The 27,945-nt window shown below is 51.5% G+C and overlaps 1 protein-coding gene across 5 annotated transcripts in view; it reads right to left on the bottom strand.

The window, feature by feature from the left end:
• Positions 1-27,945, bottom strand: part of ADARB1 (adenosine deaminase, RNA specific B1) — a 91,554-nt gene that overhangs the window by 50,402 nt on the left and 13,207 nt on the right. For all 5 annotated transcript variants that reach the window (XR_001918452.1, XM_018052170.1, XM_018052159.1 and 2 more), the window contains exon 2: positions 19,384-19,535. Coding sequence is in view for 4 of the 5 variants with exons in the window: in XM_018052170.1 (XP_017907659.1) it covers positions 19,384-19,535 (152 nt within the window). In the remaining variant the exon portion in view is untranslated. The remainder of the gene's footprint in view (positions 1-19,383; positions 19,536-27,945) is intronic.

The following is a 27,945-nucleotide window of genomic DNA, read 5'->3' as shown; positions in this document are numbered from 1 at the left end:
GTTAGTTCATGTAACACACGTTACATGGAGACAGCAAACTCTCAACATCTCTTAAAGCAGCGATTTGCCCCAAAGCCATGAGTGTGTGGTTTTTATAGTCAAGGGCAACTTCTGAATCTGGTGTTAAGAAAAAAATAATGATTTTAACATCTTAACACATTAAATTGAATTAAAGACCGAAACCATCTGCAGTGGTGAATGGAACACTCCGCGTTTTTAAAAGGCAAACACGTAACAGTATCAGATAGCATGAGGAGCAGTTTTAAGGTTGGAAAAGTCAGTAAGGAAGCGTGGCAGGAGAAGGAAAATTACAGAGCACCCATCTCTAGAGGGAGAATCCCCCAGGACTCCAAGCTGCACACTTCTGAGATTCCATAAACATCTTTCTAAACAATACTTTAAACCTGGAAGCCAACGGGATTTCTAGACATGTTTCTAGACATGTTTTTAAAATCTGCCTTTGTAAGCTGGCCTCTCACTGACATTCTATGAAGTGCCAACAGAGAAAAAGAGGAGGGCTTTAAATGGAGAGTTGGAATCACTGGCATCAATAAGATGAATTCACAGCACCACAACTCAGAACACATTCCCACAGCGCATTTGCATCCAGGATCTGCATTTCAGAATAAAAGAGGACGACTCACCTTTCCTCTCGGAGCGTCTGCTGCGCCTCCTCTTACACCGGCGGCCCCTGATGCTGAGAACGGTCCCCATGGCCTGGGTCCCCGTGATGAGCGAGCCAGCCCGGGGCAGCCCGGCCCTAGTCTGGCCCCGCAGACACTGGGGTGGACGCTCAGCCAACCCTCGGAGCTGCACAGCTGCGACGGCCGCCCGGGGACACGTGGGAGGGCGGCTCCTTCCCCGCCCCAGGCTCACTCATCAGAGGCAGACGGAGGGGCCACCAGCCAGAGGGTGACCCGGGACTCTCAGCCCTGAAACACAGGCAGGGACATGACCCTGAAAGGGGAGGAGAGACATGCTCTCCCTGGCAAACAGAATCCGACCTGAAAAAGCCCAGCATCTTCAAACACACAGAACCCTCAAGTAATGAAGTAGAACTGCCAGGAGACCAGTTCACAGAACACACTGCTCAAAGTAACGCAGCCAGGCAGCACACACCGGGGGCCAGGACCCCATCTGGGGACACTGCCGCCGACCTGCATGTGGGCAGTCAGGCCAGGCAGTGCCACTCGCCCCTTCCCATGCATCCAGGTGCACAGGCACGCGTGTGCGCGCACACACACCACACAGTTACACACCCACGAGCACACACAGAGAGGGACATCTCGGGGCATGGGACCCCCGCACTCGGGCTGGCCCAGCACAACCCATGCCCTTGGCCCCCCTCATCCAGACAGGCAGTGTAGATACTCTCCCACGTCTAGGGGGCCCTGTCCTCCGAACAAAAGGCAGCTGCAGCTGGGAGGATGTGAATGGCACAGTCCTTCAGCCAAAGAAAAGTCAATCAATGTGTCAAACTCTTCTTTACAACATGACTGACTATGTCTTGCAAAAAAAAAAAATGTTCCTTTCCCGGTAATGCCAGCATCCCTTTTACAACTTAGTATTCCAAAGGTGCATATGAATTAACACCAGATTCACCAACTGCACACAGAGCTGAGCCATGTCTTATCACGTCGAGCAGCTCCTGTTACCTTAGACTTGTGGGTGTGCCTATCCAAATGTGCCCCACAGAAGAGGTTGCCCTGCCCAGCCCCCTCCCCAAGGCTCCAGGCAGAGGGCACTAGGGGAACAGAATCCACCCCTGGCCTGGGGTGGGGGTGGGGCGGAGGGACCAGAGTGCAAACCCGAGTGGTGGGCCAGCTTGGCGGGCAGAGCCCAGGGACTGTCCCCAGCCTCAGGCACAGCCGTTCATGCTGCTGATGGAGGCGGTCATGCTAACTCTGATTTCCTGGACTCTGTCCAGTATTTTTCCATGTGGCATCCATACACCACATGGCACATTACTTTAACTATATTTTCTTTTTGTTGATGCTCTGGCATGGGGAGAGGCCTTGCTGACCCCAAGAGAGACTGTCCCTCCCCAGTGAGCCAATTCTCAGAGACAGCAGAGGGCTCAGCCAGGAGCAGTGCAAACCCCAGCACCCACCACCATCCAACCTCTCCCCAGACCCCTCTGCCTCAACCCAAGGCCCTCAGGCAGGGACCAGGCCACCAGAAGTCACTGCTCCAGCCCAGAGCCTGTCAGCACGACCCAAACTGGTCAGTCCTGCGTGGTTGACTCTGCCCTGCCTTGCTGTTCCCATGCTGTTATTCAGTTGCTAACACAACAAAGTCATGTCCGACTCTGCAACCCCATGGACTGCAGCATGCCAGGCTTCCCTGTCCTTCACTGTCTTCCGGAGTTTGCTCAAATTCATGTCCACTGAGTCAGTGATGCCATCCAACCATTTCACCCTGTGTCATCCCCTGCTCCTGCCTTCAATCCTTTCTAGCATCAGGGTTTTTTCCAGTGAGTCAGCTCTTCCCATCAGGTGGCCAAAGTATTGGAGCTTCAGCTTCAGTATCAGTCCTTCCAATGAATATTCAGGGTTGATCTCCTTTAGGATTGACAGCTTTGATCTCCTTGCTGTCCAAGGGACACTCAAGAGTCTTCTCCAATACCACAGTTCAAAAGCATCAATTCTTTGGTGCTCAGCCTTCTTATGATCCAACTCTCACATCCATACATGACTACTGGAAAAACCATAATTTCAACTATATGGAACTTGGTAGGCTAAGTGATGTCACTGTTTTTTAATACACTATCTAGGACTGTTACACCGTTTCTTCCAACAAGCAAGTGTCTTTTAATTCCACAGCTGCAGTCACTGTCCGTAGCAATTTTGGAGCCCAAGAAAAGAAAATCTGTCACTGTGTCCACTTCTCCCCCATCTATTATGCGTGAAGTGATGGGACCGGATGTCACGATCTTAGTTTTCTGAATGTTGAGTTTTAAGCTCTTTCACCCTCATCAAGAAGTTATTTAGTTCTTCTTCCCTTTCTGGTATTAGAGTAGTATCATTTGCATATCTGAGGTTGTTATTTCTCCTGGCAATCTTGATTCCAGCCTGTGATTCATCCAGCATGGTATTTCACATGATGTACTCTTGTGGTTCAGCTGGTAAAAAAATCTGCCTGCCATGTGGGAGACCTGGGTTAGGAAGATCCCCTGGAGGAGGAACGGCTACCCACTCCAGAATTCTGGAATGGAGAACTCCATGGACTGTAGTCCATGGAGTCGCAAAGAGTTGGACATAACTGAGCAACTTTCACTCACTCACTCTGCATAGAAGTTAAATAATCAGGGTGACAATGTACAGCCTTGATGTACATACTCTTTTCCCAATGTGGAACCAGTCTGTTCTTCCATGTCTGGTTCTAACTGCTGTTTTTTGACCTGCACACAAATTTCTCAGGAGACAAGTAAGGTGGTCTGGTATTATATTTCTTTAAGAATTTTCCACAGTTTGTTGTGATCCACACAGTCAAAGGCTTTAACATAGTCAATGAAACAGAAGTAGATGTTTTTTGGAATTCTCTTGCTTTTTCTATGATCCAACACATGTTGGCAATTAGATCTTGGTTCCTTTGCCTTTTCTAAATCCAGCTTGTACATGTAGAAGTTCTTGGTTCACATACTATTGAATTGTAACTTGAAGGATTTGAGCATTACCTTGCTAGCATGTGAAATGAGTCCAACTGGGCAGTAGTTTAAACATTCTTTGTCATTCCCTTTCTTCGAGATCGGAATGAAAACTGACCTTTTCCAGTCCTGTGGCTCTACTGCTGAATTTTCCAAATCTGCTGGCATATTGAGTGCAGCACCTTAACAGCATCATCTTTTAGGATTTGAAATAGCTCAGCTGGCATTCCATCACCTCCACTAGCTTCGTTTGTAGTGATGCCTCCTAAGACCCACTTGACTTAGCACTCCAGGATGTCTGGCTCGAGGTCCATGATCACACCATTATGGTTATCTGGGTCATTAAGATCTTTTTCGTATAGTTCTTCTGTGTATTCTGGTCACTTCCTCTTAATATCTTCTGCTTCTGTTAGCTGTCCCCATGCAAACTCCCCAAAAGGCCTTCTCACTGCTTTATCCCTCCAGACCCCAGTGGGCGCTACCATGTTCTGCAGGGCATGTATGCAGCCAGGCCTCCCCAGGGCACCCACTGCTCACGATGATCCCATGGGTGCAAGAGGACACAGTTTGGTTCTCAAGACACTTGGTGCAATGACATTGGGTCCACTTAGGTTCCTTTCAACTAAAGGGCACGTAACGGTCTGTGAGACACAAGGGCAAGCTAGCTTCCTACAAGCATGTGCACAAGCCCACTTCACACCCGCTCTACATTCATATCAAGAGGCAGACAAAAGTGGCAGTTACATGCACACAGCCTTCACTTCATAAACTGATAGCTTGCTTTTTCTCATCAAACGACATGACCCAGTGCACAATGAAACTTCATCAAGTAATGAATGCCATAGTCTCAAGAGTAAGCGTGGGGCAGAATCCACCAGAATGACAAGGCAAGTGGGGCTCTGACCATGCTGAGCCTGTGGCTGTTGTCAGATGGGGCCCTCAAGGAGCATCAAGCTTCTCTCTGTGTCTTAATTTATCTCAGAGCCACTCCACACGGAGTCCCCAGAGGTGAAGTAATGACCTCTCTCTGCATCTATTATAGTCTTCTTTCTTCCCACTTCTTTCTTCCACCTTTAGGATTATTTAAGAGAAGTGTAAAAATAGAATTCCCATGTTCATGAGAATCAAGAGATTCACAGCAGAATGGCAATGATTTGCTATTTCAGATAGGGATTCCAGAACCATTAAATTGACAGTTTATAATCTAAAAAAATACTTCAAAGCTCTTTTTCTAATTTAAAAATACATCAATTTCGGACTTCAGCTGTCACATCTTTGCAAGTTAATAACTACTGAATTCCAAGAGAAAGTCATAAATAGTCAGACACCATTTAGCATCTGACATTCTTGGTACCTAATTAACTTTATTTTTATCCAAGTCCTAGAGTAAAGACACCAAAATTTAACGTTCCTAGACTATTAATCTAGAATAAGACTCTTGAAAACTATTTTTCTACTCTTATAAGGAATAAAAAAAGTTTACTCTATTAGAATTCTAAACCCTCTAAATGAGTCAGTTATTCATTAGTTACTCATATATAATCAACACATGGGAAACTGTAACGGTACTTGATTTAATATTAATATTATGGCACCTGAGAAATATCTCTTAATAAGAAAAGCAGCACTCACTCCCTCATCCAGCCGTCCTCTCGGGAGGAGTGGGCTTGGGGCAGAGCTGAGGCCAGTGCCAACAGCTGGCTGACGTGAGAAACAGCCAGACTCCACAGTGGAGTGGAGCTGCACAGCAGGCAGGCCGGCCTGATGGCTTGGGTCTGGCGCAAAAAAAGAAAGGATGCCTGGCTTTCAGCCTGAGAGCCCAGAAGGACGGAGCTGCTGAGCTCAGAGGCCTCTGGGGGGTGGGGGTGGGTCACTGGGGGTTCACTCTGATGTGCCAAGCTGGAGATGAGGTAGTCCCCCAGAAGATGCAGGGAGATCCAGGGTCTGAGTACAGACAGCAAGAGAAAGGTCTGGGCTGTAGACTCAGGTGTGGGACTCACCAACAGAGAGGAGGTGAGAGTCTTGAGTGTGGATGGGATACACGCTGCTGCTGGGCGGTTGGGAGAGGGAGCAGCCACGAGGTGGTGTGCATAGGACAGGTTTATCCACTGACTACCGCCTGTCCGGTCACTGCCCGTGCTTTAGCTCACTTCAGTTCAGTTCAGTTGCTCAGTCGTGTCCGACTCTTTGCGACCCCATGAATCGCAGCACACCAGGCCTCCCTGTCTATCACTAACTCCCGGAGTTCACTCAGACTCACCTCCATCGAGTCAGTGATGCCATCCAGCCATCTCATCCTCGGTCGTCCCCTTCTTCTTCTGCCCCCAATCCCTCCCAGCATCAAAGTCTTTTCCAATGAGTCAACTCTTCGCATGAGGTGGCCAAAGTACTGGAGTTTCAGCTTTAGCATCATTCCTTCCAAAGAAATCCCAGGGTTGATCTCCTTCAGAATGGACTGGTTGGATCTCCTTGCAGTCCAAAGGACTCTCAAGAGTCTTCTCCAACACCACACTTCAAAAGCATCAATTCTTCGGTGCTCAGCTTTCTTCACAGTCGAACTCTCACATCCATACATGACCACAGGAAAAACCATAGCCTTGACTAGACGGACCTTAGTCGGCAAAGTAACGTCTCTGCTTTTGAATATGCTCTCTAGGTTGGTCATAACTTTTCTTCCAAGGAGTAAGCGTCTTTTAATTTCATGGCTGCAGTCACTATCTGCAGTGATTTTGGAGCCCAAAAAAATAAAGTCTGACACTGTTTCCACTGTTTCCCCATCTATTTCCCATGAAGTGATGGGACCAGATGCCATGATCTTTGTTTTCTGAATGTTGAGCTTTAAGCCAACTTTTTCACTCTCCTCTTTCACTTTCATCAAGAGGCTTTTTAGTTCCTCTTCACTTTCTGCCATAAGGGTGGTGTCACCTGCATATCTGAGGTTATTGATATTTCTCCCAGCAATCTTGATTCCAGCTTGTGTTTCTTCCAGTCCAGCGTTTCTCATGATGTACTCTGCATAGAAGTTAAATAAGCAGGGTGACAATATACAGCCTTGAAGTACTCCTTTTCCTATTTGGAACCAGTCTGTTGTTCCATGTCCAGTTCTAACTGTTGCTTCCTGACTGCATACAGATTTCTCAAGAGGCAAGTCAGGTGGTCTGTATTCCCATCTCTTTCAGAATGTTCCACAGTTTCTTGTGATCCACACAGTCAAAGGCTTTGGCATAGTCAATAAAGGAGAAATAGATGTTTTCCTGGAACTCTCTTGCTTTTTCCATGATCCAGCGGATGTTGGCAATTTGATCTCTGGTTCCTCTGCCTTTTCTAAAACCAGCTTGAACATCAGGGAGTCCACAGTTCACGTATTGCTGAAGCCTGGCTTGGAGAATTTTGAGCATTACTTTACTACTGTGTGAGATGAGTGCACTTGTGCGGTAGTTTGAGCATTCTTTGGCATTGCCTTAGCTCACTTAAACATCACCAAATCTCAGTAAAGAAGACTCTGCAATGACCGCATGAGGGGCAGCCTGGACACAACCACCATCTGTTTCACGACCAGAAGGGATGCCAGTCAAACCTCTGTGAGGGGAGTCGGGCAGTGCAGCCTGATTATAGCATAGGGACCTCCCTGCTGAAGCCCTGCTCCACCTCCTACTGGCCTGGGGCCACAGGAACTTCTCACCCTCCTGGCTTCCTGGTGACGAAGAAGGTTCCCTCCAGGCTTGCTGGGGAGACCATGTGAGGATGGTGCACAGGGAGGGCAGCGGACCCTCAGCTTTAGCTGCTCCTGCATTAGCAGCACCGCTTTACAGAGGAGCCTGCCAGCTGCAGAGGCTAAGTGACCTGTCCACAGTCACAACTGGGCAGCCAGCAGGACCCTGTTCAGAACCCAGGACACGCCCAGCTCAGACGCAGCGCTTCAACCTCTGCAACACAGCCAACATAGCAAAAGCACAGCCACTGGTTTACTTTTTTAGTGTATTAAGATTCTACAGTATTGTCAAAACGACACGCCCGTGTTTCTCTAACATTGCACGTTTCTACTTTCTCTGACGGAACATTTTCAAGCAGACCAGGGTGAGCGTAGTTGTCAGTCTACTTCCAACATTGCTCCACTCAGTTAAGATCATGGATTCAAGTGAGCTTTTTCCATTTTCTTTTACAGTGACTTTACCAAGGAACTTTGGATTAAAATACAAATCTACACAGCTCAAATAAGTAAAGCAGGTGTTGAATCTGAAAAAAAAAGCGGGGAGACACTTGAATTGAAATTAGGGCCTGAAATTAGTTCCAATAGCCAATCACGGTAGACAGTGACTGCAGCCATATTAAAAGATGCTTGCTTCTTGGAAGAAAAGCTATGACAAACAGGCAGCGTATTTAAAAACAGAGACATCATTTGGCCAACAAAGGTCCTTATAGTCAAGGCTACGGTTTTTCCAGCAGTCATGTATGAATGTGAGAGCTCGACCATAAAGAAGGCTGAGCACTGAAGAATTGATGCTTTTGAACTGTAGTGCTAGAGAAAATTCTTGAGAGTCCCTTGCACTGCAAGATCAAACCAGTCAATCCTAAAGGAAATCAACCCTGAATATTAATTGGAAGGCCTGATGCTGAAGCTGAAGCTCCAATACTTTGGCCACCTGATGGGAAGAGTCGACTCTTTGGAAAAGACCCTGATGCTGGCAAAGATTGGTGGCAGGAGAAGGGGGTGATAGATGAGATGGTTGAATGGCATCACTGACTCAGTGGACATGAGTTTGAGCAAGATAGTGCTCAAGATCCGGGAGACAGTGGAGGACAGAGCCTGGCGTGCTGCCATTAATGGGGTTGCAAAGGGTTAGACACAACTGAGCAACTGAACAAAGTCACCTATAGCAAGGAAGTAGGCACAGATGGTGGTAGGCAGATGGCTCAAATGTTCCACGGATGACGGAGGTGATCCACAAGTGGCCATGGTGGCCCGTGGATGAGTGTCCGCAGCAGAGGCCATCTCAAACCCAAGAGGCCTGGGCTATGCAGGGAGGGCTCAGACATCTAGCTAAAGATGAAAGGAAAGTCTGAAATAAACACTGCCATCAAGTCTGAACATAAATTTGAAGCTAAACTGAGTACACAATTGATAGTCATGATTGGATAGGTATTTCTTTCTCTATTGTATTTTTAAAATTTATTTATTTTTTAATTAAAGGATAACTGCTTTACAGAATTTTGTTGTTTTCTCTCAAACATCAACATGAATAAGTCATAGGTATACATATAGGTATGTTTTTCTTTAAACATTACTTTTTGAAGCATACTTTAAAATGCTTTAGCTATTACTGATAATTAATAACAAATTAGAACATAAACTTTTTGAAATACAAAGTAAATCTGGCTAGTTCTTCAAAGAAGACAGAGTGACTTTGCTCAATCTAGAGTAGAAAACCCCTGGCCTAGTTGATCTATTTATAAATGATTCCAAGATTGTCGTTTTTTAACTGGGTATGTGTAGATAAAAGAGCTGATGTGAACGTATATATATACAAGGAAGGTTCAGTTCAGTTCAGTTGCTCAGCCGTGTCTGACTCTTTGTGATCCATGGACTGCAGCATGCCAGGCTTCCCTGTCCATCACCAACTCCCAGATCTTGCTCAAAGTCATGTCCATTGAGTTGGTGATACCATCCAACCACCTTATCCTTTGTCGTCCCCTTCTCCTCCTGCCTTCAGTCTTGCCCAGCATCGGGTCTTTTCCAGTGAGTCAGTTCTTTGCATCAAGTGGCAAAAGTATTGGAGCTTCAGCTTCACCATCAGTCCTTCCAAAGAATATTCAGGATTGATTTCCTTTAGGTTAGATTGGTTTGATCTCCACACAGTCCAAGGAACTCTCAACAGTCTTCAACACCACAGGACAAAAGCATCAATTCTTTGGCACTCAGCTTTCTTTATGGTCCAACTCTTACATCCATACATAACTACAGGAAAAATCAGAGCTTTGACTAGATGGACCTTTGCTGGCAAAGTCTCTGCTTTTTAATATGCTGCCTAGGATGGTCACAGCTCTTCTTCCAAAGAGCAAGTATCCTTTAATTTCATGGCTGCAGGCGCCATCTGCAGTGATTCTGGAGCCCAAGAAAAGAAAGTCTGTCACAATGAAGGTACCAGAGGACAAAAGTGACCAGATTTGACTAAAAACTTCAGCAAGACTGAAGGGGAAGAAACCACTTGAAAAGATATCAGAGGCGTGAAAGCTGGACCATAGGTGGTGCCTGAGGCATGCAATTCATGAGCCTGAGGAACAGGCACACGGGCTACCCTCAGAGCTGCAAGAGGGGAAACATCTCAGGGTGTGAAGAGCCCAATCTGCCACCAAATGGGTGCCATGTGCAAGGAGATGGCAATAAAAGGCAACAACGAAAACCCACATCTTTGTCACTGAAATCCACGACTAGAGAGCGCCAGTGGAGTCGAGACCAAAGCAGTCTGGTTACTGAGGCAATGCAGCTGGGCTGGAGGGCAGCGGCAGGGTGTCAGCCAGTCTGAGAGGGGGTGACCCATCTCAGGTCCCTCAAGCTGATCACCTACGAAGGTGGGAGCCTAGGAGATCCCGAGTTCCAGGGTGGGGCAGCCTGCAGGCCTCACCCCACCTGCAGATCTGTATCCCCAAATTGCCAGGAGGCCCTCAGGAGACGTGAGTGTCATCTTGGACGGACGTTCACAGGGAGGTGTGGGAACAGGTCCCTTACTCACTCTGGCCCACAGGGATCTCTTCTGGCTGGAGTGTGCCTTCATCCCCAAAGTCTAGCACCCTGGGATCTCATAGGCAGAATCTGAGCCACGACTTGGAGGCCCTGGATTACACCATGGACCTGGGCTACCGCCTGGCCAGCCCCGACCCCCCTCCCCCTCCCCCTGGTGCCCACTGCTGCAAGGTCAGCCTCAGCAGAGCAAGTGGGGGTGGGAACGGGACAACAGAGTGGGCGTGGCTTCGACACAGCCGTAGGGCTGCAAGACGCAGGTTTATGGAAGAGGAATTTTAAACCTTCAGCAGTCACATTATTTCTTCACTTTAGGAAGTGAAAAGTTGGCAACTCTTCACTAAAGATCAAACACACACATACAAATTTTGGTTAGTCTTATTAAAATCAGCAATCTGTTACCACACATTTAGAACTTCAGAGTACAGACTGGGATTTTTTTTTTCTTTTGCATTTTTCCTTAATTATTGCCTATGTGAAATATTAAGCTAAAACAGTAGAACTGGAGAATTATGTTACACATAAATAAGCAAAGCAATACTTTTTTTTAAAGATGAGAACAAATTATGCGACTGTGCTTTCCAAGTCTGTAACACAGACTCAGTTCATTAGTATGCTGCTGCTAAGTTGCTTCAGTCGTGTCCGACTCTGTGAGACCCCATAGATGGCAGCCCACCAGGCTCCCCCGTCCTGGGAATTCTCCAAGCAAGAACACTGGAGTGGGTTGCCATTTCCTTCTCCAGTGCATGAAAGTGAAAAGTGAAAGTGAAGTCGCTCAGTCTTGTCCGACTCTTAGCGACCCCATGGACTGCGGCCTTCCAGGCCCCTCCGTCCATGGGATTTTCCACACAAGAGTACTGGAGTGGGTTGCCATTGCCTTCTCCGATTTATTAGTATAGTTAAACATAAATTATTTGATAAAATTTATAAATCAGGTCATTCAGTAAACTAAACTAGCCATAAGTATTCCATGCCATTGTCTCCTGGCTCCTTCAAAATGGTTAAACCAAAGCCAGTGAACCGAAACTTTCCTGCACTTTTCCACAGGAAGTTGGTATCTGGGTTCAGGATGTGAAACAGGATTTTCTCGTTATCGCAGCACAACCCCACAGCGCCACCTACTGTCTGAAGGCGTCAACCTGGGGCTCTGGGCACGCTGGATAGTGTGGTCGGCCCTCTCCACCACTACGTCCTGGCTCTCTGTCCGTGGCAGGCAATGACACAGAAAACCACCAACAGACAAGGCCACTCTGCGATGAGGGTGGATGGGGACATCTGAGCGGGCCAGAGGGCGCCTCTGGGAGGAAGGAGACACGACGGTGCTGTGCTACGTGCACACACTGTCGGCACACAATTAACTGCTCACAGAAAAGTGATTTTTATTGCATGTCAACTATATCTCAATAAAGTCAGCTTTTTAAAAATCCCAGAAAAAAAACACAAATTATATGAGAAAGTCATCGTTCAATTTGAAACAAAATAAAAGGTATGTAGATTTCAAGAAGAAGGAATGAATGGATTCCAAACACAGAATGAATCAGTTGGAAAAGACTGGAAAGCCCGATCTCTCTCATCAGGACAGCAGAGGATGGTGCCACCAGCTCTCGCTGCTACAGCTGACATATCTCGCGAGGAGACCGGGCTGGGAAGCCGGCAAACAGCCGCAAGCACAGAGCTGTGTCAGGGAGGCCAAGGTCCAAACTCGGGCTGTAGCCACTTCTCACAGCCTGCTCCACCACCCCAGACAATGCAAGAATGCAGGAAGAAGAGGCTAACACTGAACAAAAAAGGCATGACCCAATGATAAGGCTAGTTAAAGTGCCCTCCATGCCCCCACCCCGACAGCTGCAGCCTACTTGGGCCCACCAGGCTGCTGGGATCCTCTCCTGTCCCCAATCCCCTGATCCATGCCCACCTCCCTGTACCATCTGCTTAGAAAATATACAATGTTCAGGACTCCCCACCTCCATGAAGCCTGCAGCCCCTGCCTGGAGAGGTCACCCGCCTCTGCCCCCACTCTCGTCACAGCAGCAGCAGACACCCCGTCATCACTTGCTTCCTGCCCACCCCCAGCCACGTCCATACTCCAGGGCCTGCCTATACAGCACTGCACAGGCCTGAGTGCCACCAGGAGCCAAGAGACCCGCCCTGTCCACTAAGCAGCTCTGGGCTTGGTTCTTCCAGAATGGGGCCCATGGAGCTCTCAGCAATGCTGCCAGTTGCCACCTGACAAACTCCAGGGAGTGATGAGAGACCACATGGAATGTCCCAGTTCACGTCCAAAAGGTGGACCACAAACCCAGCAGCGGTCCACAGCGTCCTGGGCACAGCCAAGGGTGCATTAATAAGATGATCAGGAAACATCAATCTTCTAGAATTCTCCATGTGCACAGGAGGGGCAGGGGGTCTCATAGGTTCAGCCTTTCAAATTTTAGAGTGGTAACTACGTAACAAACCCGTCCATAGGAGGGCGATGATAGTATTTCTAAAAATCCCTCCATGAGGACACAGGGAAGAACACCAGATTTTCCTGTATCTATAATGATCAAGCCACAGAGGCTGGGATGGTTGGCTGGCATCACTGACTCAATGGACATGAATCTGATTAAACTCCAGGAGATACTGGAGGACAGAGGAAACTGGTGAGCTGGAGCCCATGAGGTCACAAAGACTTGGACACAACTCAGCGACTAAACAATATAAATGAACCTCTTCATTTTTCTTTTACACGTCAGTCTTAAGTGTCTGATTCTATTATCTAGTATTGAGTCTAGTATTGACTAGAGCTCAAAACAGCTAGAAGAAAATCACCAATTAATCTCCAAGAACAACAGATGCAACGGCACACGACACTGCAAAGGCAACTGAATTTTTATTTGCCGAGTCGTACTTTTGAGGTTGCGCTGGGCTTGGGGCTCAGCTGTGTCTGACTCTTGGCAACCCCATGGACTGTAGCCCGCCAGACTCCTCTGTCCACGGGATACTCCAGACAAGAAAATTGGACTGGGTTGCCATGCCATCCTCCAGGGGAATCTTCCCAACCCAGGGATCAAACCCAGGTCTCCCACGTTGCAGGCAGATTCTTTACTGTCTGAGCCCCCAGGGAAGCCCACTCATGAGGTTAACTGTGCACAATTTTGCCTGCAGCCACCCTCAGCCAGGGATATGCAGAGAAGGCACATGGGGGCCCCTCCTGGGTCCTTGCTGGGATGCTGCCCCCTGGGAGAGGTCCCACCCCTGGCCTGCAGGTCCCCCTCACAGTCAGCGCTGCCTGGTGGCAACCATGACTGCCCTCTGCTTCCAGCAGCATCAGGAGGCCACCCTGGTCCCAAGGGCCTCAGTTAGTGCCTGCCCACAGGTGTAAGGCACATATCTGCTGGATAAATGACAGACGGGGTCCAGAGTGCAACAGAGATCTTCCTTGAACACTGCTGCAGGTGCTAAGAAGCTTCACTGGGACATTCCCTGCCATCTGAGCCCCTACCTGAGGCCCTGGAGCTGAGAAAGAAGGAGCATTAGGGGCCCAGGACGTTGAAGGGGGCACCCCCAGTTATGCAAGATCAGCCAGGAGAGCATGAACCCAGTGCCTGGTCCGCACCATCACCCACCATGAGGGGTGGGGAGGAGGCCGGAGCTGGACCGTGGTCGGGGGCGACAGCCTGGGCAGAGTCCTCCCAGTAGGTGAGCTCCAGGTATGGGGAGAAGATGGAGTTCTTCCCTCCCCCCAGCTCCAGGCCCTGGTCCACTCACCCCAGCCTCACTCCAACCCCAGGCCCCCCAGAAGTCCACCTGTAGCTCCCTCCACGCACCTGACCACCTAGCAGGCCCCCATCCTTCCCAGCCTGTCTGATGGGCAGTGAGGTGCAGAAGCAGGCCATTAGTTCCAGAATGGCCTCCTGGCTCTGCTGATGAACCTGTAAGGTCTCCCCGTGAGTATGCTCACAGCGCCTCTAACTGTCTATCCTGCACCGAGTGCCGAGACCACAGCCGCGGTGACACCCTCAGGGCTTCCTTGGGCACCAGGAGTGCCAGGCAGCAGGAACAGGGAGGGGGTGAGCAAGAGAGGGTTCCCCAGGAACAGCCTCTCCACTCTGGCTTCAAGTCCACGTACGCAGACTCAGTCAAGGCTCTCAGTCTCTAGGCTGCACATATCTTGGGACAGGCCCCAGAAGTAGAACGCCAGGCCCACCTGGGGCCCAGGTGCCCACCTTGGGGATGGTTCTGGGAGGATCCCCAGGCGGCTTTCGGGCTGGTGCTGGCCCAACCTCCAGACATGCTGGGTTTCGCTGCCAGTGGGCACTGCTTCATATGTTCACTGGCCACCCCTGTTTCATTTCTGGCGCCAAACCTGTGCAAGCTTTCCTGCCCTTTTTGTGCCCACTGTCTTGTCCATATTGGCTTGTAGGGGCCCGTATGCATTATGTGCTCTAGAGACCACGCAGGCCTCTGCCCGTCTGGTACACACCGATCAGATACACATCCTGTGAGGCACACACCAATGGCAGATACACACCGATGGCAGATACACACCTCAACCAGGCACAGGTGCAGTAAGTTCCCCAATCAATGGGTGTTGGCAGCACACTTCATTCCACACCTTGCTTCTCCCTCCCCCATGATGGTGGCAGAGCTGCAGACATGATGGGCCTACTGCCACAGGAGGCATGGGGAAGGGATGTGCAGATATGATGAAGGTCCCAAATCAGCCGGCTGAGTTAGTGTAAAGCGGACTTCCCTAGGTGGGCTCACCCAATTAGGGTGGAGGAAAGAAATCCATATGGGAGGCAGCAGAAGAGGCTCTCTCCCCTTCCCGTGTCCAGGGGTTGGGGCCAAAGGCCTGCATCCTGCAACCACAAGTAACTCGGTGGGCTGGGTAGGGCCCCTGGGCCTCTAAACTCTGGACCAGGTGAGAGCGGGAGCAAGGAATCCGGCCCTGACCCTGAGACGGCTGGAGGACATTTGCTGTGGTTTGTTTCACAGTGACAAGAAGTTAGTCCACGGGCATACTGACCATCGATGCTTCCAAGGACAAAACTGGGTTCATGCTCCATACTGAGCCGGCGGGTGGCCTGTGGCGGCCAGGGAAGTGAGGCTGGCCTGATGCTAGCCATGTCAACTGCACCAACCACAACCACTGCGCCAACCATGCCCATGACGCCAGCCATGCCCACCACACCGGCCACGCCCACAATCTGGGCTCGTTGGACCCTGAGCGCGTCTCCTCCACGTGGCCTGGGGAAGTAGGCCCTCACCGCCCCACAAGGCAGGACACAAGCTTCCCAATGAGTGATGACTGGACCACCAAGGTTCACATGCAGAAGAGCACGGTCCCCGCAAGATCCGTTTCCTGCTCGGCTTCCTTGTTCCCAAGCAGAAGAACAAACACTGGCAGATCTGAGCTGGGCGGACCTCGGCTCCCTGGGCAGCACCCGGGTCCCAAAGGGCCAGTCTCTGCCCCTGGCTGCCCAAGACCTGTGACCTCACAAACAGGGACGCCTCTGCCTGGACGCCCCTTGTTGAGCTGACGCTGATGAGTCAGGCAGGCCACACAAGGACACCTTCTCGGCAGCAGTGACTCATGCCAGAAGCACACTGAGACACTCTTCATTCTCAGCCAAACTTTTCTTTAGTTCACCGACCTTCAGAAGTGTTTGTAAACTGAAGTGTCATCTGTGTTAAACAGATTCTGTTAGCCAATAAATCACAGTAAGGGGGAAAAGTCAAGTTTCTACCCCAACATTTGAGGATTTAGCTGCCTGCCTAAGCACCAGGTGCCCTCGCAGCGCTGCCTCCCGCTTTCTCCATTGTTGATGTGTTAGGAGCACCTGGGGTCACCTGCACCTCAGGGCCTGCCTGATGCCCCAGGGGACCCCTCCTGGGCCCACAGCTACCCCAGCTTTCAGAACACCCAGCCAGCCTGTGAGGATCTTGAGGCCACCCTGTCCCCGACAGACCCTCCTTGCCACTTTCTTCTCTCTGCTAAGGCTCCTATCAGTGGTAGCCACGTGTGGACGTGGTCTGGTCGTCACAGGGCTGGGGCACTCGGGCACCATATAGGGACAGGGAATGTATGAGACAAGCAGGACCGTTCCAGAAATAACTGTCCTGCCCGAAGGACTGACATGCAGGTGACAAAGAGATTCATGAGGACACAAGACCAGGCCTGTTTCAATACGGTCACAACTTCCCACACACCCAGCAGTCCAGAGTGGAACTGCTGTGTGGAGGCAGAGAGGCCGCAGCCTGCTGCTCTGAGAGCCAGTCCATGAGCTGAGGGCCATCCCACTCAAGTTAGCACCGCAGTCCCACGACACCATCGCAGCGCCTGCAGCTCTGCGTCTGCTGGTGTACGCGCAGCACAGGACGTTCACAGGTCCCCGTGAGAGCTATGTCACTGTGCATCCTTAATTTCTCTTTTACTACATTTGGATATGGTCATAATTATAATTATTTCAATTCAGAATTAGAAGGGGAGTCTATACATGTTTGTCATAAGCAGACTGCGGGGACTGATGGCAATGAGACACTGAGGAAAGCCTCAGCGTCTGAGCAGAGCCAGGCCTCCCTGGAACCCCCTCAAGTTAACCCCGAGGGAGCTTACAGGCTTCCCAGGTGGCACTAGTGGTAAAGAGCCCGCCTGCCAATGCAGGAGATGTAAGAGACTCGGCTCGATCCCTAGCTCGGGAAGATCCCCTGGAGGAGGGCATGGCAATCCACTCCAGTATTCTTGCCTGGAGAATCCCATGGACAGATGAGCCTGCTGGGCTACAGTCCGTATAGGGCCGCAAAGAATCAGACAGGACTGAAGCAACCTGGCCTGCACAGCACGCACGGGCCCTTAAACTCTGCAGAGGGCTCCACAGCACAACCTCAAGAGGCCCCAGCCTCAGAAGGTATTCTCACCTACGAAACACAGGAAGCAACTTCAGCCTGTTTAAGGAGCAAGAGAGGTGGAAGCAGGGACCGGCCTGGAGCTAAAAATACAGGCTGCCTGCAGCGCTCCCGCCAGACGGCAAATGAGGCTACTGATCAGGAGTGCGTCAGCCAAGAGATACTTTATCCAGCCAGAAGCTTGCGTGCTTTTTTCTTTTTCAAATCACTGTGAAAAAAAGATTAATACACGGGATTACGGTTGCTAGAATTAGCTCTCATTTTATGAAACAAATGTGAAGTGTTTACTCTGCAGGTACCACCTGTCAGCACAGACTCAGCAGAAGACCTGATTCCTGACACTGGGTGTCTGACCATTCCGCCCTCCGTTCTGCTTCAGATGCCACCTCCTGCCCTTGCTTTTGTTCCTGTGCCTTCAGGGACAGCTGGCTTGTGCACAGGATTGAAAACAATTCGCTTCTTCACTGCATGCTTACGTCACATTAAAAACACTTTCTAGTTCACTTCAACAGCATAATTAAAACGATAGTTTACATCCCACTATAATTGGTTCTGTGGCTTAGCTCTGAAAGCACCTGTCTAGTAAACAGGAGATCTTGGGTTTGAATCCCAGATGGGCCTAAGAGGGCAATGTTTTGGGGGCTTCCCTGACAGCACAGTGGGAAAGAATCCACCTGCCAATGCAGGAGATACAGGTTCAATCCCTAGGTCAGGAAGATCCCCTAGAGAAGGAAATAGCAACCCACTCCAGTATTCTTGACTGGGAAGTCTCATGGACAGAGGACCCTGGTGACCCACAGTCCATGGGGTCATAAAGAGTCAGACACGACTGGGCAACTAAACAACAAGAATGCTACATCTACAGCACCCTGGATGTGAAAGTGGAAGTGAGGTCGCTCAGTCATGTCCGACTCTTTGCGACCCCATGGACTGTAGCCTATCAGGCTCTCCATCCATGGGATTGTCCAGGCAAGAGTGCTGCAGTAGATTGCCATTTCCTTCTCCAGGAGGGGATCTTCCCGACCCAGGAATCGAACCCAGGGCTCCTGCATTGCAGGCAGCCGCTTTACCGTCTGAGCCACCAGGGAAGCCCACACGGCACCCTGGATGTAGGTGGCCATAAACCCCAGCTCACTTGCAGTGCTAAAGCACGGTCTCACTCTGGGCTTTGTACCATCTCCCAACCAACTCCGGCTACAGAGAAACTGATTTAAGATCACTAATTGAGCTAAAAGATGAGTTGTGGTTAAAAACACAACTCCATCCTACTGGCACAAGCAGCGGTAAAAGTAAGCATGGTTTTGCCCTCTCCATACACTTGCTGGCTATGTAGAAAAGAAAAAAAAAAAAACCAGAAAGCACCAGTTGAAGATTAGACAAAACCTCTTTTAAAGGTTTCCTTGGAAACCAGGGACCTGATGTTCCCGATGTCCACAAACACAGAAACGACAGGTGGGGCCCTCCAGGTACAATTCCCGGGCCCTGTGGTCAGGCATGGCACATCTCCCGGCCCTAACCAACCCCATGGATGGCTCCACGCCCGCCACGGCCGGGGGGCTGTGTCCTGGCTGACACGCCTCAGCCCCCAGCGAGGGAGTGGACAAACGCAGAACGCCCTCTTTCTGCACCCAGCAGCTTCTGGCAGCCACTTCCTATAATACTTCTTCCCCAAGAAAAAAACCTCCGTAAAAGTTCAGTGCTTGACCTTCCTGACTCAGTCACTCTGCAGGCCACAAACTAACCTTACGTCATACTAACTACCGGGATTTTGACTGGGTGGTCTCAGCTTCCCTCAGAAGCAGACGCTGAATCATGTAATAGTCACCAACAATGAGTACCGAAGAAACGTTCTTTTAATTACCTCAAAGAAAGTAATCTGCGGTAAGGGCTTTACAGCAAGTCCCCGGCAGTGCCCAGCCCTTGGCCACCCGCGGCGGCCACTGGGGGGCAGCAGAGCACCAGCTGAGAGGCTGTGGGGACAGAAACAGACGGTCTGTAGGAAGCTGCTAACAAAATGCATTTTAAACAGCCAGCCAAAAGGCTTAACTAATGAGTTTACGTGGGGCCAGAGGCATTTTTTATGAGTCAAAAGTTAGCAGAGGTTTACAGGTTCCACTCTTACTGTGAATTCCACGTGTTCCTGTGCCGCCTGGGCCCTGTGGAGCGGGTGGAGCTGAGATGATCCGAGCGTGGCGCCCGCTCGGCGAGCTTCCTTCAGGCCCTTGTCCAGCTCTCCATGCCGACCGGAAAGCCTTCCCCCTGTAACAGACGGTTCCCGTGCTTCATGTTAACTTTAACCCAACAATAAAGCCTTTCCACCACTGCAGAAGTCAAAGTGAAAAAATGAAGTCGCTCAGTTGTGTCCGACTCTTTGCGACCCTGTGGACTATAGCCCACCAGGCTCCTCCATCCATGGGGTTTCCCATGCGAGAATACTGGAGTGGGTTGCACATTTCCTCCTCTAGGGGATCTTCCCCACCCAAGGATCAAACCTGAGTCTCCTGCATTGCAGGCAGACGCTTTAACCTCTGAGCCACCAGGGAAGCCAACTCCATACATGCTGCTCATGAAAAGTCCTCTCCCAGGGAACTGATCTGCAGGCTACACAGCACAGCCCCCAAAATAACCAGCCCTCTCTTGAATATGGAGCCTTCCCTGGTGGCTCAGTGGTAAAGAATCTGCCTTCCAATGCAGGAGACGCAGGTTCAATCCTTGGGTCAGGAAGAACCCCTGGAGAAGAAAATGGCAACCCACTCCAGTATTCTTGCCTGGAGAATCCCACGAACAGGGGAGCCTGGCGGGCTACAGTCCATGGGATCACAAAGAGTCAGACACGACTGAGTGACTGAACAACTCCTAGATATGTTTCACTTACTTCTAATGTGTTCTTGGTTTTTAAAGCAGATACCCCATGATAACTCCCACCTTCACCCCCTGCCACAACAGGCAGGGGCACACAAGACACACACCATCAGCTCTCTACTCGCCAACAGGCCAGCGCAAACAAGCACCAACCCACACGCCAAGGAATGAGGCCTCGGGCAGAGTCCTGTCCGGACCCATCTTCCGAGAGAGCAGACGCCACCTGCGCAGGCCTGTGTACACGCGTGTGAGTCCAGACAGACCCGGAGTTACAGGCTCAGCATACCCCTACCCCTTCCCACCTGGGTCAGCGCTGACAGCCAGCCCTGTGTCTGGAGCGGAGCCTGGGAAACAACTCTCCAGATCACTTCCTCCCGACCAGTGGGATGATGGAACTTGCTGATATACCTATGAGACCTGACAATGGAGCGCCCGTATTTTCTTTCTGAAAAACAAACTGATATCCAAAGGATAGCTGCTTCTCCAGTGCAGACCTACCGGCCCATGTCTGCGGGGAGAACGGCGGGTCTCGGAGGGGCAGTGCCAAGACCGAGGCGGACGGTGCATCTGACCACGGGGCGGCCAAGCTGTGCAGACTCCCATCCCCAGCCCCCGGGACCCTCCCTCTGCACAGCCACAGCTGCAGGTCCTCAGGCTCCGCCACACCTCTCCACTGTGACGGGCTCAGATGCCCCCAGAACGTGTGCCAGAGGGCACACGGCATCCCCATCTCCTCTGGCAGCATCACCGCTGTGACGGGCACTCACTGCAGAGCCCCACAGGCCTGGGATTACAGGCACACAGCCGTCTTGTCCAGCACAGAGGTTCTGAGTCGAGTGCCCAGAGCTGTACCCAGCGTTGCCCACCCATCATCACCCAGCTGCAGGAGGTGCCAGCCCATGTCACTCATGAAGCCTCCTTGGGCAGGACACTAAGAACCAATGAACCCAGGCATCAGCCTAAACGATGGCCCCAGACACATGGCCAACCTCCAGATATTTGGGCGAGCCCAGCTGAGGTCCCCATCACTGCGGAGCACAGACAGGCCATCCACACACGCCCCGCAAATCCCTGACCCAGGAAGACACAAGCAGAACATCGTGGCTGTTCTCTGAAGCTGAGCCTTGGGTGTTTAAGTTAAGTAGCAAGAGACCCCCCAGAATGGAGCTACTCCAAAAATCTTGTAAACTTAGGTAAAATGAGCAAATTCCAAGCAAAATGCAACTCATCAAAGCTGACTCAGGAAGAAATGGAAAATTCGACTAGACTACCAACATTAAAGTAGAATCAAGAGAGAAAAAAAATCACTGTACGGACAACAGTCCATGCCTGGATGGCTCCCCAAGGAAGTTCGCCCAACACTCAGCAGAACACATCTGCCAAGTGCAAGGAGGAAGGAGGAAGTGTCAGCCAAACTGCTCCCAGGGACAGACGTAAACACCCTCGACAAAACGTCAGCGAATGTAGTCCTGACTAATCCTGCATGATCTAGCTGGATTTGTGCTGGAACATGAGAATGACTGCATGCATGGAAACCTATCGATGTAATCCTCTGCGCTAACAAACCTAGAGGGCCATAGGAGGACATCTCATGACCCCACTACTGGCAGCTCAGTAGCAGGCACAGTTGAGATGGATTCCAAGGGACACAGGCTTCTGTGCTGATGTAGAGAGAACGGCAAGCACAGTGCTGTTCTGAAACCCAGAACAGCGGCCTTGTCTGCATGGGGAGAGGCTGTGGTCAAGGAGGAGCTCGAGGGAGACTGAGACACGTCTGCTTTTACCCTGGGAAGGGCAGAGGACGGACGTGTCGTCAGAACCGCTCTCCTGACCCTCACGCCTCTGTAGGAGTCACACAGCTTACAACACAGATGTAGGAGAAAATCACAGGGCACAGAAGACAAACCCGCCATGGTGCCCACGGTGTTAGGGAGCACTGTCAGTGCCCACGGTGTTAGGGAGCACTGTCGGTAACGACGGGGCCCAGCACAGCTGACCCAGGAACGGCCCGGGAACGACACGGCCAAGCACGGTGCCCCGAGTCCCCAGGTCCCGTGTCCTCGGGTCGCGCGGTGCTGTAGAACTGCTGCTGACGGAAAGGTGACCCATTCACACCCTAGCTGGGCCAGGGCCAGCTGCACCTGCCACACTGTGAACCAGACGAGGCCAGTGACAGCGGCACTGCCTGCAGCAGCAAAGAGAGCCGAGGAGCCTGGGTGTAAAGGGCGGCAAGACCTCAGGCAAGGCCGGGAGAGGCAGCTGGAGCGCTCCTGCCAGTCAAAGTGCAAGCGTTAGTCGCTCGGTTGTGGCTGACTCTTTGTGACCCCATGGACTGCAGTCTGCCAGGCTCCTCTGTCCACAGGATTCTCCAGGCAGGAATACTGGAGTGGGCTGCCATTCCCTTCTCCAGGGGTTCTTCCTGGGATCCAAACCTGGGTTTCCTACATTGTAGGCAGATTCTTTACTATCGGAACCATCAGGGAGGTTTCCTATTTCTTGCAAAAGAGAAGAAGAGAGACCCTGTGGGAGAAGGGAGAGGCAGGCAGGGAGCCAGGCTGCAGGGAGAGGAGGCCAGCTGATGGCGCAGGGTCAGGAGCCAGGACCCTGCCTGGCTCGATACACCCAGCACGCCACAGGAGAAGGGCAGGGCCTGGGCACCCTAAAACTCTGGAAGGGGTGGAGGGGGTGGGACATGGAGGAGCCCTGTCAGCTGGAGGCTCCATGGTCTCCAGTCCCGGACACACCCAGGCACCACCGCCACCGCCTCCCGGAGCCCTCTCCTGGTGGCTGCACCTGGCTCAGGACACCCCCCTCTGACAGCAGCGAGACCACTCATTAGTCAGGCTGCAAGGGTTTCTGCAGGGCTTCACCGTTCTGCTGACCAAAGGAGCTCAGATGCCACAGCAATGCTGGTGAAACAGGGTCAGGTGGGGCTGAGCTCGTGGGCACTAACTGCAAACACAGAACCAGTCCTGTTACACGAACGCATCGCTCGGCACCCGATGGACTGCTGTGCCCTTGGAAACCTTGCTGACTGAATGAAGCTCTCGAATTTCCTTGAAAAGTGGTATTTATCGTTACAATTTTACTAGACTGTGGAAATCAAGCCTTCACTCTGCCCCCAAATAAGTATCTCACATTCTACCTTGCAGATGCGTAGCACCATTCGTAAGTGTGCAGAGACACAAAGCAGATACCCACTCCAGTATTCCTGGGCCTCCATTGTGGCTCAGCTGGTAAAGAATCCGCCTGCAGTGTGGGGGACCTGGGTTCAATCCCTGGGTTGGGAAGACCTGGAGAAGGGAAAGGCTACCCACTCCAGTGTTCTGGCCTGGAGAATTCCATGGACTGCATGGGGTCGCAAAGAGTCGGACACGGCTGAGCGACTTTCACTCACTCACTCTGCCCCTACATTCCACCTTGCGGGTGTGTAGCACCGTTCATAAGTATGCAGTTACACAAACCAGATTCCCTGATACTAGAGATGCCAACTATCTGAGACATAAGGCTTCACAGGCTCAAGGCAGGGGACAGAAAACGGTCAGCAGAGGGATGCTGACACTCAGGGGTACTTCCGCATCACTGGTGCCACCACCGCTTCAAGTGCTTAACTAGTCCTGTGATCTTCCACCAAAGGGGGTCAGCCAGGGGCACGGGGAGGAGGGGCCGTGGGGGAGGGCACCAGAGAAGGGACTGCGGGGGGTGGTACTGGAGGAGGGGTCACAGGGGGGTCCCCCCAAGTCACTGAGTGGGCAGGGATGGCACTGGGAGGGGCCACCAGGAGGAGAGGCTGGCGGGGGGGGGGCCACCAGGAGGTGGGACCACAGGGGGCGGCACCAGAGGAGGGGCCGCAGGGGGAGACCCCCCAAGTCACTGAGCCAGGAGGGGGCCCCCTAAGTCACTGAGCCAGGCAGGGGGTGTGGACGCCCCTCATCTGAGGCTGAGACTGAAAGCAGGAGTCCCTCTGGATGCCTTTGTTAGGGGAGGGGCTCTTGGCAGAAGCTGGTGTGATAAAGAGGAATCTGGGCTGAAAGATCAGGCTGATAGCTCTATGGGCAATGCCAGGGATGAGGCTGGGACAGCTGTGGGGCAGAGGGATGACAGAGATGGAAACATCAGGCTTCTCACTGGGAGGCTCAGTGGACGGGCCTTGGGGATGAGGCCTGTGGGTGGAGGAGCGCATTGAAGCCGAATGACTCTGGGGATCCTCAAAGATCCTGGCTCCACCCAGAGGGCAGAGCGGCTCTTCAACAACTAGCATGAGAAAAAGCAAAGGAAGTTCTAGAAGACAGGTGTCTTCAACTGTTCTGAACTAGGGAAACCTCTGAGCATTGATATTTCAGCTGATAGGACAGAAGCTTCCCTGGCTAAGATTTCAGAAGAATCAAGTCGATCCGGGTATGTGACCACTGTGGAGAAAAGCAGCAGCTCCACGTGGTAAACTACAATAAACACTTAAATATAAAAATGTCCCCCCCAAGGAAGGGAAGCAGGGGTGGGGGGCCACTGGCCTTCACTTCCTCTGGGAAGTCTATGAAGAAAGACTCGCCTGAGGAAAACGATTCTCTAGTCTAGAGGCCTTGGTTTGATTTCATCTTTTTGTATTACTTACATTCCACTTGGAATTCCCTGGCTGTCCAGTGGTTAGGACTCGGCGCTTCCACTACCAGGATCCAGGTTCAAACCCTGGTTGCGGATCTAAGACCCTGCACGCCGAGGAAACGCTCCGCACAGTACATTTATTCCGCGACACCCGAGAACCACCCTCGTCACTGCTCCCAAGCAGGGCCCACTCCAGTCTGAGCCAGCGGGACGGGGTCCAGGGGAGAGCACTGGATCTACCTGGTCCTGAAGGCTCAGCCAGATACAGGTTCTCACGTGACCTTGGGACCGCCCAGCAGAGCCTCAGTTTCCCAGCCTTTTATTCCCCCTGCATTTGGGGCTTGATAGCCCCAGTCGAAGCGGACTTTGTTCTACTCAGTGAATTAAATCCACCCCACCTTCTGAGCAAGCAAGAGTACTGTCCTTTCCCTCATAAGAAAGATTCCTTTGGGATGAAGCACTGACAGTTGCAATAACATGCTGGGCCTCTGAGTCATCGCCCCGAGTGAAATGAGCCAGACAGAGAGGGACGCGTGGCCTGATCCCATCCACGTGAACCAGGAGCTGCAAGGGATCCACTGTGCCAGGACGGGGCAGGGAGGGGGCGTTCCCCACCGTCACAGGGCGATGCCCCTTGGGGCTCAACACGCAGCCAGCTGCACCCATCACACGTGCAGCTTCCGGGCACACACCAACCACACCCAAGAAAGCTGCTGTCAAAAAAAGACTACTTTGTTTTGTATTTTAAAACCCCACTTATTTTTTGAAGTGAACTGGTGAACATTATTGGAAATATTTTTATGACCTGAAGGAAATGTTATTTTTTTTCAAACTTTCAACAATCAAATGCTTCATGGGCAATTAAAGCATGTTGCAAATATTAAAACAATTCATTAAGTAGGTGGGAGGCTGCTCCCTGTCTAGATATATTTTATTGTTTTATGATCGTTTTTAGAGAAACTCAATGTTCCCAACACTAGGAATGAGCCCTGGGTCTCCACTGGAAGACAGCAGAGATGGAGTGGAAAAGAGAGAGAGAGAGACCCAGAAAGGGAAAGACACACAGAGAGAGAAACACACATAAAGAGAAGGAGAGGCACTCAGGGAAGAGTAGAGAGGCAGCGAGAGAAGGCCAGACATGTAGGAGGGAACAGAGCGAGCCGTCACCCAGCGCCCAAGGCCCGGCCTCCCCTGCCTCTCCCACACTCGGGCCCAGGACAATCGATGCTGACACGGGCTGCGGGCAGCACCGGCATCACCAGCCCAGAGCAGGAGTGACTCCATCCTGGGCACAGGGCAGATGCCTGGTCACCAGAACAGGAGGTGCAGCAGATGGTAAGGGACAGGCGTTCTGAGCCAGCCCGCCCGCCCGCCCCGTCCTCGGCCCCTGCTCCCTTCGGGACAAACCAGCGAGACCAATGGGTGAGCAGAGGAGGTGTCTTTGCCAACGAGAGCCCAAAGGCACACTGGCCTAGAGTGGAGCCTCGCACCCCATCACAGCCGACAAACAACAGGACCCAGAGCAGCAGGTGAGGGGGACCTGCCCCAGAGGATGCCTGCCTGTCTCTAGTCTGCAGCCGCTGCCCACAGACACCAGGAAACCCACAAGGAAGGCCTGCCACTCCCCTGAGAAACCCGGACTGGATCATGAACTGAACAAATGAACAACTGAAAACAAAATGCTCTCCAGACCGAAATGCACAAGCCAAGTATGGAAGGCAGAGTGACAGGAAGAATTAACACGCAGAGCAAAACTCAGGAAGCCTCCTGTAACTGAAAGAAAGAACAAGACTCTGAGACCCGCACAGACCAGAGCGGACAAGCAGAGATGCTGGGGCAGCAGCCCTGGCAGGCAGCGCAGGGATCCACCATTCACTGCAAGGTCTAAAAATACCAATAATGCGGAAACTGCCCTAAGGACGCATGTCCCTGAGTGACAGCAGCACCAGCTTCCACCGTCACGTCCCTGTGTTACATAAACCTGGGCCAGCCATCAACCTCTTGGATCCGATTCATGTGTCAAACACACACATTCTCAGAAGCTCTTAATTAAAGCCCAAACAAATGTGATCTCTGTATTTCTTAAGTAATGTTGTAATTTTAAAAGCCGTCAGTAAGGTTATGTATCAAACACTGAAAATTAATATATCCTATTATCCATTGCAGGAAGATGAGCTGTCTAGACAAGAAAAACCTTTAATCATTTTTGATAGAAAGTTCTCAAATCTGTCTCCTTGCTTTTACATAAGATGAACTAAATATAAGTTTTTAACCAGAAAATGGTCTTTGGTTAGGGATCACAGAAGAGAGGGGGGCAGATCCCTAGAAGGAGGGACTAGCCAGCTGGTTAGGGGGGACGGTGGGGGACCAGCCCAGTCACTCCAGATGAATAAATGAAGCTATTAAAAACTATGAGCTTAGACCCCAGAGAGCCCAGGCCTGGCGGGGGCAGTAGGTGGCAAGACCCCCACCAGCAAGAGACACGGGCAGTAGCCCTTCCACGGTGAGGAAAGCCAAGAGGCCCAGACCGGCACCTGGGGCCCCAGGCAGCCAGGCGCAGTAGTCATCTCAGGAGGAGGAGGAGGTGAGGTGGAGGATGGGGAGGATGGAGATGAGGCAGGCATCCTGAGAGCCCCCCAGACCCTCAGAGGAGGGAAGAGGGCACACTTCCCAATGCTCCTCATAGCCGCCACAACCTTGGCCGGAAGCCTCTCGAGGACATCAGTTACAGGAATTAGAATCTAGTGGCCAACTTCTCTTACAGAGACACAAAAACCATAACAAAAATACAAGTAAATTCAAACCCCGGCACGTGTGCCACCACCAGCTCCTTGTGTTCATACCGAGAGGGCACGGTGGGCTGGATCTAAAAACAAATCAGTACCCACGTCACCAGCGACAAAGCTCCCCAGGGAGCCAACTGGTGTTCTCCTGACTGCACCAGTGTGGTGAGCCTGGTGCTCATCCCCAAAACCACCCTCTACTGCGGAAAAGAACTGAAAACGGGGCAAGGAGAAATAAAGACGCCAAGAGGATGAAAGCTGGCGTCCTCGTGAATCACGAAGATGAAAACCAAGCACACAGAAGCCTCCCCAGCTCCGTCCTTCTTTTGGGAGGAGGAGGGCCACAGGGCTCGGCACCCTCGGAAGACTCTGGGTCCTCCGTCAGGAAGTTGTGAGAGAGCCGCAGGCTGCGGCAGGAGGGG

The sequence above is a fragment of the Capra hircus genome, chromosome 1, assembly GCF_001704415.2.
Source record: "Capra hircus breed San Clemente chromosome 1, ASM170441v1, whole genome shotgun sequence".
NCBI classification, from domain to species: Eukaryota; Metazoa; Chordata; class Mammalia; order Artiodactyla; family Bovidae; genus Capra; species Capra hircus.
The sequence above is the reverse complement of the archived record's forward strand: the minus strand, read 5'-3'. Positions and strand labels throughout refer to the sequence as shown.